Source organism: Squalius cephalus (genome assembly GCF_949319135.1).
Source record: "Squalius cephalus genome assembly, chromosome: 15".
NCBI lineage: Eukaryota > Metazoa > Chordata > Actinopteri > Cypriniformes > Leuciscidae > Squalius > Squalius cephalus.
The window spans coordinates 410,001-419,810 of record NC_137136.1 but is presented as its reverse complement, the minus strand read 5'-3'; the positions used below and the strand labels follow the sequence as shown (position 1 = coordinate 419,810).

The 9,810-nt window shown below is 50.7% G+C and overlaps 1 protein-coding gene across 1 annotated transcript in view; it reads right to left on the bottom strand.

The window, feature by feature from the left end:
* Positions 1 to 4,448: 4,448 nt before the first annotated feature.
* malsu1 (mitochondrial assembly of ribosomal large subunit 1) overlaps positions 4,449 to 9,810 on the bottom strand; it is a 5,705-nt gene continuing 343 nt past the window's right edge. The window contains exons 3-8 of the mRNA XM_079895752.1: positions 8,989 to 9,008; positions 6,143 to 7,743; positions 5,601 to 5,764; positions 5,049 to 5,130; positions 4,868 to 4,973; positions 4,449 to 4,786 (exon numbers count right to left, since the gene is read on the bottom strand). Of these exons, the coding sequence (XP_079751878.1) occupies positions 4,741 to 4,786; positions 4,868 to 4,973; positions 5,049 to 5,130; positions 5,601 to 5,764; positions 6,143 to 6,317 (573 nt within the window). The 5' untranslated portion in view covers positions 6,318 to 7,743; positions 8,989 to 9,008 and the 3' untranslated portion in view covers positions 4,449 to 4,740. The remainder of the gene's footprint in view (positions 4,787 to 4,867; positions 4,974 to 5,048; positions 5,131 to 5,600; positions 5,765 to 6,142; positions 7,744 to 8,988; positions 9,009 to 9,810) is intronic.

The window sequence follows — 9,810 nt, the reverse complement described above, 5'->3', positions numbered from 1 at the left end:
TGAAATGAATGTACTATATATTAGTTTGATAGTGTTTTTTTATTTAATATTTTGTATTTTTAGGGGATTTTGTGGTAATAAATTATATTTACGCTGTATTTATAATCCATTTATTCACTTTTTAAGGATAGACCTGAAAATTAAACTTAAACTGTGGTAAATCTTGAACGCTTTAGAGCAGGTGTCTCCAACCCTGCTCCTGGAGGGCTACAGTCCTGCAGATTTCAGCTCCAACCCCAATCAAACACACCTGGACCAGCTAATCAAGCTGTTCAGGGTTGCTTGATAATTACAGGCAGGTGTGTTGGAACAGGGTTGGACCTAAAGTCTGCAGGACAGTAGCCCTCCAGGAGCAGGGTTGGAGACCCCTGCTTTAGAGCGACAGACTGAAGTTTGATCTCTTCAAAGACGACACTTGGCAGATTATTGCTGAAGTGGAAAACGTTTTAAAAAGTGAACAGAATTTTACATTATTAAAAATGCACAAAAATACTATCTTCAATTTTCATATGAAATATAGATTTTCAAAGACACATTTTACTCTAAAACTGTGAGAAAATCAAAGCCATAAATCTAAAGTTGAGTTCCAGATGTGAGGCTGAGATCTCAGTGCATGGTCTCTCAGTGAGTGTGTGTCCGGCTGCAGTTCCAGACGCTGCCACTAGAGGAGACTCGCCTCTGCCCGTCTGAGCTCGAGTGTGGCTGCAGTTCCAGACGCTGCCACTAGAGGAGACTCGCCTCTGCCCGCCGGGAGCTCGAGTGTGGCTGCAGTTCCAGACGCTGCCACTAGAGGAGACTCGCCTCTGCCCGTCTGAGCTCGAGTGTGGCTGCAGTTCCAGACGCTGCCACTAGAGGAGACTCGCCTCTGCCCGTCTGAGCTCGAGTGTGGCTGCAGTTCCAGACGCTGCCACTAGAGGAGACTCGCCTCTGCCCGCCGGGAGCTAGAGTGTGGCTGCAGTTCCAGACGCTGCCACTAGAGGAGACTCGCCTCCGCCCGCCGGGAGCTCGAGTGTGGCTGCAGTTCCAGACGCTGCCACTAGAGGAGACTCGCCTCCGCCCGCCGGGAGCTCGAGTGTGGCTGCAGTTCCAGACGCTGCCACTAGAGGAGACTCGCCTCTGCCCGTCTGAGCTCGAGTGTGGCTGCAGTTCCAGACGCTGCCACTAGAGGAGACTCGCCTCTGCCCGCCGGGAGCTCGAGTGTGGCTGCAGTTCCAGACGCTGCCCGTCTGAGCTCGAGTGTGGCTGCAGTTCCAGACGCTGCCACTAGAGGAGACTCGCCTCTGCCCGCCGGGAGCTTGAGTGTGGCTGCAGTTCCAGACGCTGCCACTAGAGGAGACTCGCCTCTGCCCGCCGGGAGCTCGAGTGTGGCTGCAGTTCCAGACGCTGCCACTAGAGGAGACTCGCCTCTGCCCGCCGGGAGCTCGAGTGTGGCTGCAGTTCCAGACGCTGCCACTAGAGGAGACTCGCCTCTGCCCGCCGGGAGCTCGAGTGTGGCTGCAGTTCCAGACGCTGCCACTAGAGGAGACTCGCCTCTGCCCGCCGGGAGCTTGAGTGTGGCTGCAGTTCCAGACGCTGCCACTAGAGGAGACTCGCCTCTGCCCGTCTGAGCTCGAGTGTGGCTGCAGTTCCAGACGCTGCCACTAGAGGAGACTCGCCTCTGCCCGCCGGGAGCTGGAGTGTGGCTGCAGTTCCAGACGCTGCCACTAGAGGAGACTCGCCTCCGCCCGCCGGGAGCTCGAGTGTGGCTGCAGTTCCAGACGCTGCCACTAGAGGAGACTCGCCTCCGCCCGCCGGGAGCTCGAGTGTGGCTGCAGTTCCAGACGCTGCCACTAGAGGAGACTCGCCTCTGCCCGCCGGGAGCTCGAGTGTGGCTGCAGTTCCAGACGCTGCCACTAGAGGAGACTCGCCTCTGCCCGCCGGGAGCTCGAGTGTGGCTGCAGTTCCAGACGCTGCCACTAGAGGAGACTCGCCTCTGCCCGCCGGGAGCTCGAGTGTGGCTGCAGTTCCAGACGCTGCCACTAGAGGAGACTCGCCTCTGCCCGCCGGGAGCTTGAGTGTGGCTGCAGTTCCAGACGCTGCCACTAGAGGAGACTCGCCTCCGCCCGCCGGGAGCTCGAGTGTGGCTGCAGTTCCAGACGCTGCCACTAGAGGAGACTCGCCTCCGCCCGCCGGGAGCTCGAGTGTGGCTGCAGTTCCAGACGCTGCCACTAGAGGAGACTCGCCTCTGCCCGCCGGGAGCTCGAGTGTGGCTGCAGTTCCAGACGCTGCCACTAGAGGAGACTCGCCTCTGCCCGCCGGGAGCTCGAGTGTGGCTGCAGTTCCAGACGCTGCCACTAGAGGAGACTCGCCTCTGCCCGCCGGGAGCTCGAGTGTGGCTGCAGTTCCAGACGCTGCCACTAGAGGAGACTCGCCTCCGCCCGCCGGGAGCTCGAGTGTGGCTGCAGTTCCAGACGCTGCCACTAGAGGAGACTCGCCTCTGCCCGCCGGGAGCTCGAGTGTGGCTGCAGTTCCAGACGCTGCCACTAGAGGAGACTCGCCTCTGCCCGCCGGGAGCTCGAGTGTGGCTGCAGTTCCAGACGCTGCCACTAGAGGAGACTCGCCTCTGCCCGTCTGAGCTCGAGTGTGGCTGCAGTTCCAGACGCTGCCACTAGAGGAGACTCGCCTCTGCCCGCCGGGAGCTCGAGTGTGGCTGCAGTTCCAGACGCTGCCACTAGAGGAGACTCGCCTCTGCCCGCCGGGAGCTTGAGTGTGGCTGCAGTTCCAGACGCTGCCACTAGAGGAGACTCGCCTCTGCCCGCCGGGAGCTCGAGTGTGGCTGCAGTTCCAGACGCTGCCACTAGAGGAGACTCGCCTCCGCCCGCCGGGAACTCGAGTGTGGCTGCAGTTCCAGACGCTGCCACTAGAGGAGACTCGCCTCCGCCCGCCGGGAACTCGAGTGTGGCTGCAGTTCCAGACGCTGCCACTAGAGGAGACTCGCCTCTGCCCGTCTGAGCTCGAGTGTGGCTGCAGTTCCAGACGCTGCCACTAGAGGAGACTCGCCTCTGCCCGCCGGGAGCTCGAGTGTGGCTGCAGTTCCAGACGCTGCCACTAGAGGAGACTCGCCTCTGCCCGCCGGGAGCTCGAGTGTGGCTGCAGTTCCAGACGCTGCCACTAGAGGAGACTCGCCTCCGCCCGCCGGGAACTCGAGTGTGGCTGCAGTTCCAGACGCTGCCACTAGAGGAGACTCGCCTCCGCCCGCCGGGAACTCGAGTGTGGCTGCAGTTCCAGACGCTGCCACTAGAGGAGACTCGCCTCTGCCCGTCTGAGCTCGAGTGTGGCTGCAGTTCCAGACGCTGCCACTAGAGGAGACTCGCCTCTGCCCGCCGGGAGCTCGAGTGTGGCTGCAGTTCCAGACGCTGCCACTAGAGGAGACTCGCCTCTGCCCGCCGGGAGCTCGAGTGTGGCTGCAGTTCCAGACGCTGCCACTAGAGGAGACTCGCCTCCGCCCGCCGGGAACTCGAGTGTGGCTGCAGTTCCAGACGCTGCCACTAGAGGAGACTCGCCTCTGCCCGACTGAGCTCGAGTGTGGCTGCAGTTCCAGACGCTGCCACTAGAGGAGACTCGCCTCTGCCCGACTGAGCTCGAGTGTGGCTGCAGTTCCAGACGCTGCCACTAGAGGAGACTTTCCTCTGCCCGCCGGGAGCTCGAGTGTGGCTGCAGTTCCAGACGCTGCCACTAGAGGAGACTCGCCTCTGCCCGTCTGAGCTCGAGTGTGGCTGCAGTTCCAGACGCTGCCACTAGAGGAGACTCGCCTCTGCCCGCCTGAGCTCGAGTGTGGCTGCAGTCCCAGACCGTTAAACCCGTTCAGACCATGGCCATGATCATTGTGTGTTTACATCACAAGTGCCAAAACCTTTACCAAGTTTCGTACCATTCCGATGAAGTAAAACAAAAAAAAATTTACCGCAATTTTCCACCGGACAAATTGCGATTGTTAACTCATGATTTCTGTTCTGTGCGTCTGTGCGCACCAATCTTGCACTTCTATCTACTCCTCAACCAGACCACCTAGAGACTTCGGGTTTTCGGCATTATGTTAAGGAAGGTCTAATCTCGGGAACGCACAAAAAAAATCCAGGAAAAGATTTACTTTCTCTTAGTGTTGTGATCCCATGAGGTGAGAAAATTGAGTTTTTATTACTTGTTTGAAGAGCACCAGTTATTGTTATCATAGTTATACCATGTGCATCTCTGATTCATCAGCAGAAGTTATTAACACACATTTATATTCGACTCACACAATATTTGTGAATTAAATCCTTTTATTGGAAGTTAGCAGCTCAAAACTGGATATTTCAGATGATTTCCTGACAGTCTTTACATTCCCTAGAGCTCTTTTCCCACAGATGAAGAGTGTGTGTGTGTGTGTGTGTGTTCCTGATTCACTTGTTGTTCATGTCCAGGATGAAGTGTTTGTGTGTGTGTGTGTGTGTGTGTGTGTTGTGGGATCACTTGTGGTTCATGTCCAGGATGAAGTGTTTGTGTGTGTGTGTGTGTGTGTGTGTGTGTGTGTGTGTGTGTGTGTGTGTGTGGGATCACTTGTTCATGTCCAGGATGAAGTCTGAGGGGAGTGTGTGTGTGTGTGTGTGTGTGTGTGTGGGATCACTTGTTCATGTCCAGGATGAAGTCTGAGGGGAGTGTGTGTGTGTGTGTGTGTGTGTGTGTGTGTGTGTGTGTGTGTGTGTGTGTGTGTGTGTGGGATCACTTGTTGTTCATGTCCAGGATGAAGTCTGAGGGGAGTGTGTGTGTGTGTGTGTGTGTGTGTGTGTGTGTGTGTGTGTGGGATCACTTGTTCATGTCCAGGATGAAGTCTGAGGGGAGTGTGTGTTGTGGGATGCGCTGGAGCTGTTCATCATGCGAGCGCAGTGTCCAGAGCTTCTCCAGCTCGTACGTGTCTCTGGTGTCCGACAGCATGAGGTGAAGCACCATGGATCCTGCGGGACAGAACACGGTCAGTCTCACACACACACACACACACACACACACACACTCTCGCAGCCGCTACGAACCGAAGTCGATGCACTTCCAGTCGTCGCAGTCTCTGCCCTCCAGCCGAACGTGCCGCTCCTCGTTCTTGCGCAGGAACTTAAACTGCGGATATAAAGAGTGTTTTCAGAGAGTGTGTATAAGAGTGTCTTCAGCCGGATCACACCCGGACACATCCCACTGAACCGGGACACTCCCGACTCGGGTCTATGGAAGCGTTTCTGCCTTGGAATAAAGAAAGGTAACTGCCACTTTCTCTTTTTCTTCCAATTCCCAGTTTATAACAGGCAATTCTGACTTTATTTTGTGCAATTCCCAGTTTATTAATCGGAATTCTTACATTTTTCTTGCAATTCTGACTTTATAACTAGCAATTCCCAGTTTATGATTTGGAATCCTGACTTTTTTCTCTGAATTCCCAGTTTATAAATCAGAATTCTGACTCACAATCACCTTTGTTTTATTCTCAGGTGAAACAAGCTTCCACAGACCCGGGTGTGTGTTCCCGCTAGTGTGTTCCCGCTAGTGTGTTCCCGCTAGTGGTGTCGCAGTGCTTCCAGCGCGCGCGTCTTTACCGCTTTGAGCACGAACTCCGCCATGGCGCTGAGGTGTCGTGGGGAAGATCCGCTCACGATGATCATGTGATCCGTGTACCTGAGCTCAGGTGAGACCCTGATGACACAGATGTCCGAAGCGTTCTCCTGCCTCAGGACCGACACCAGCACACCCACGTCGAACCCTGAACACACAACACACACACAATAACACACAACACACACACACAGAGCTTCACAGGGTTGGTCAATGGGGTCCAACAAGTGTCTGGTGTCCCACATTCCTCAAAATATCTTACTTTGTGTTCGACAAAAGAAAGAAACTCATACAAGTTTGGAACATGTGGGTGAAAAAATGATGACAGAACTTTAATTTTTGGGTGAACTGTACCTTTAATTGCATGTAATTGTGCATAATTTATTATTACTAAAGTTACAGTACATGTAATGTGTAACAAAAGTACAATGTTATTTGTTTAGCTGTTGGCGTTAGACATGATGACCCAGACACGAGCTGACCAGCCTCAGAGTTGTGTTGTGTGTTGTGTGTTGTCGAGCCTCACCTCGTGTTGTGTCGCTGTGAGGAAGCTCCGCGTGTGTTGTGGTGTGTTCTGCTGTTGTTGTGAGTGTGTGTGAGTCTGCTGTGTGACGCGTGACCTTCTGCTGTGAAGACGAGCTCGGACCCGCGACCCTGAGGAGCCCGAGGCGAGCTGTGGACCGCAGACAGCGCGCGAACATCGTCCTGTGCGACACACACTCGCTCGGTGTGTGTGTGAGATTATGTGGACTTTATATGAGGAAACACGTGATCTGAGCTCTCTCTCTCGCGGACTCCTTCTGCGGCTGCGCGCGTGTGACGTCACCGGGTGTGCGTCACACAACAAAGAAAGGCATCATTTCGACTTTTCACGCATTAATTTCGATTTTTTTAATCTCAAAATGATAACCGAGTATGGCATAATTTTGACCTATGTAATTAAGATTTCCCGAAGCGTGATGTTTTTGTGTATCAGCGGTTCTTAAACTTTCTGACTCTTTTCTAATTAAACAAATTGTACGTGTACGTCTGAACTATGTAGTCGTCTTAAAATAACTTTAAAGTCTGCATTAGTAGGCTAGATGTATTTTTATAGGCTACTGCTGTTTTAGTTATTCCTCAACAAGTGGCAATAGTGGATAATAATTAAGTCTGTTTTATGTTCGATGGCTTTAGTGTTTCGCTGTCGGTGTAAAGCAGATTAAACATGTTCTTTAGGCCATTAAAGCCTCTGGTTCAGCTTTTCCCAGTTATAACATGAGACTGAGATAATATCTCAAAATATGAAGCTGTTCCTCGAGACATTAAAGAACAATTCAAGACTATGATGTCAAACTAATTCACTTTAGTGTCCTTATTTTACTGTGCGCAGGCCTTCGGGCTTTATGCACAATAACCAGAAATATACAAACTGAAACATAAATGTTGTCATAAAGGGGAGGCCTGGAGAGGGCATTTATTTTAAGTAAATGATTGTATATTCCAAAACGGCAAGACTTAATAAATAAAAAAATTGAGTAGCCTAGTTGCATCATTGTATATATGACTGTCGGTCATTCATCATCAACTTTAAATGTCTGAATATACAACGCATGATTTTGAGGTGGCCATTAAAAAGAGCTCTACTTTTCTCTCTAAGACTAAACATTAGATGTAAATCACTCAGGATGAACATTTGTTTGCTGATAAAGCCATTCTAACATCTCAGAAATGGAGACTGATATATATATATATATATGTGTGTATTTGCATCTCCATGATGAGACAGCGCTGTGGAGTTTAGCTGTACTGTTCTCAGTGTGGCCATCTGGGGGTCAAAGGCTGAACAGCACTTACAGAACTGCAGAAATCATCACTTCAACTTTAAACTCTGTAAATAATCACTTCAAGTCATTCACATTTCACACTCAAAGTAAAATATATTAAATGTATAAAATAAATCTGCACTCTGTGTATTTTAAACAGACTTTATTCCGACAGCGCAGATCGCCTCAGAGCGGCTCCACAGGAACACAGGGGGATCCGGTCATGTTCCCTGCACAGTAAAGCAGGAGTGCGTTCACACGCTGGAGTCCGGCAGAGCCGCGAGGAGATCTTCGGGTCGATGATGATGATGGCGTCGCTGACCTGGTGAAAGAGGGAGTTTAAGCCAGCTTTACTATAGTAAACACAGTAACAGTGCTTCTGCTCGCCAGGGTCCACAGCACTGCACGTCTGACCCGGCACAGACTTTTCGATTCACGTTTTTGAAGTTTAATGAAATTTTTAAAAAATGTATATGTTCAAAATCTTTCAAAACTTGCATCTTGGATCCAGTTTCAGAGTGTGTGTTCTCGAGCTCCAAACACTGGTGTGTGTGTGAATGAGCGGCCAGAACACATGAAGAGTTTCTGTGAGAGCGGTGTGTGTGAGCGGCCCCTGAGTTAATAATGATCTTTACAACAGAAGTGAATCAATCAAAACTAACTTTATCTGGACAATAACTTTATTCTAGAGCTGCTGTAAAGCCTGAACCAGGGTTCACCAATCTCGGTCCTGGAGGGCCGCTGTCCTGCAGAGTTTAGCTCCAACACCTGTTTGGAAGTTTCTAGTATGCCTAATGAGACCTTGATTAGCTGGTTCAGGTGTGTTTAATTGGGGCTGGAGCTAAACTCTGCAGGACAGCGGCCCTCCAGGACCGAGATTGGTGAACCCTGGCCTGAACACTCTCTGTTACTGTAATCTCCTGTTCTCACTGTAAAGCTGCTGTGTGTGTGCTGTACTAGAGCGCTGTATAACTGAAGGAGACTCGACGTGTGTGTGTGTGTGTGTGTGTGTGTGTGTGTGCTGTACTAGAGCGCTGTATAACTGAAGGAGACTCGACGTGTGTGTGTGTGTGTGTGTGTGTGTGTGTGCTGTACTAGAGCGCTGTATAACTGAAGGAGACTCGACGTGTGTGTGTGTGTGTGTGTGTGTGTGTGTGTGCTGTACTAGAGCGCTGTATAACTGAAGGAGACTCGACTGCTGAGTGACGGCAGTGCTGTGGAGAGAGACGAGTGATGGACAGATGAGAAGATGGACAGATGAGAAGATGGACAGATGAGATGATGGACAGATGAGATGATGGACAGATGAGAAGATGGACAGATGAGAAGATGAGATGATTGACAGATGAGATGGACAGATGTGGCCAGCGGTGCAGGAGGAGAACAGATGACGCACAGCAGCGGATCTGAGCGTCTCGAGCTGGCGCGTTCATCTAGCGAATCGCTAGCCCTGATCTGGCCACTGACAGGCCCGACAGGCGAGAAGATTCGCACACACACACGGATCACACACACACACACACACACACACACACGGATCACACACCCACACTGAGGTCAATCTCACCTCGATCTGCAGGAGCCTCACTGTGAGAGAGAGAAAAACAACAGTTTAAAAAAATGAAAACACACACACACACACACACACACAGCATCATGCAAGAGCAGATGTGTCAGTAACTAATGTCAATCACAGGTGCGCGATTCATTTATTCCACATGACCAAAAAAATGAGTGGTAAAGTTGACCTAAACATTACAATAAAAATGTCTTATAATGGATATTCTGAAAAATAATGTGGTTTATGGGATTAAAGTAAATGTTTTTCTCAACCCATCCATGAGGAATATCTGGATCTGCTCAGAACCGCTCATTATAGTGTATAAATACCCTAACTCTCCCTGGTTTGTAGTGCAAATACTCTTTAAGTCGCCCTGTGGTGTAAATCCAGCGTTTAATGTAGTTTATGTGTCTATGTGGTGTTTTTAATCTGCTTTAAGACAAAGCATGTGTAAGTTCATAAGTCGACAGCATTGCTGAGTATTTCCTCCTTAAAACTGCAGTGAACCAAAGACAGTCTCAAAAACACGCTTTGAAATCGCTGGTGTTTCTGACGTCACAAACTACCTTGTAACCAATCAGATCAACGTGTGATCGTCAACCAGTGGATCTCTGAGCTGAGTGAGTGAGTGGAGGCGGGGCTCATTTGCATATTCATAGAACCGCGCATACTAAATGAGGCAAGGGTGTCGAGTTACATTCAAGATATTTTAAATAGTTAAGACATTTTTTCAATGAAAAATAAAAGATTAAATATGTAATTCTGGTGATCAAAGATGAGTTTTAAGGGATACGATGATTGACTACAGGGGGACTTTAAAACTAACAC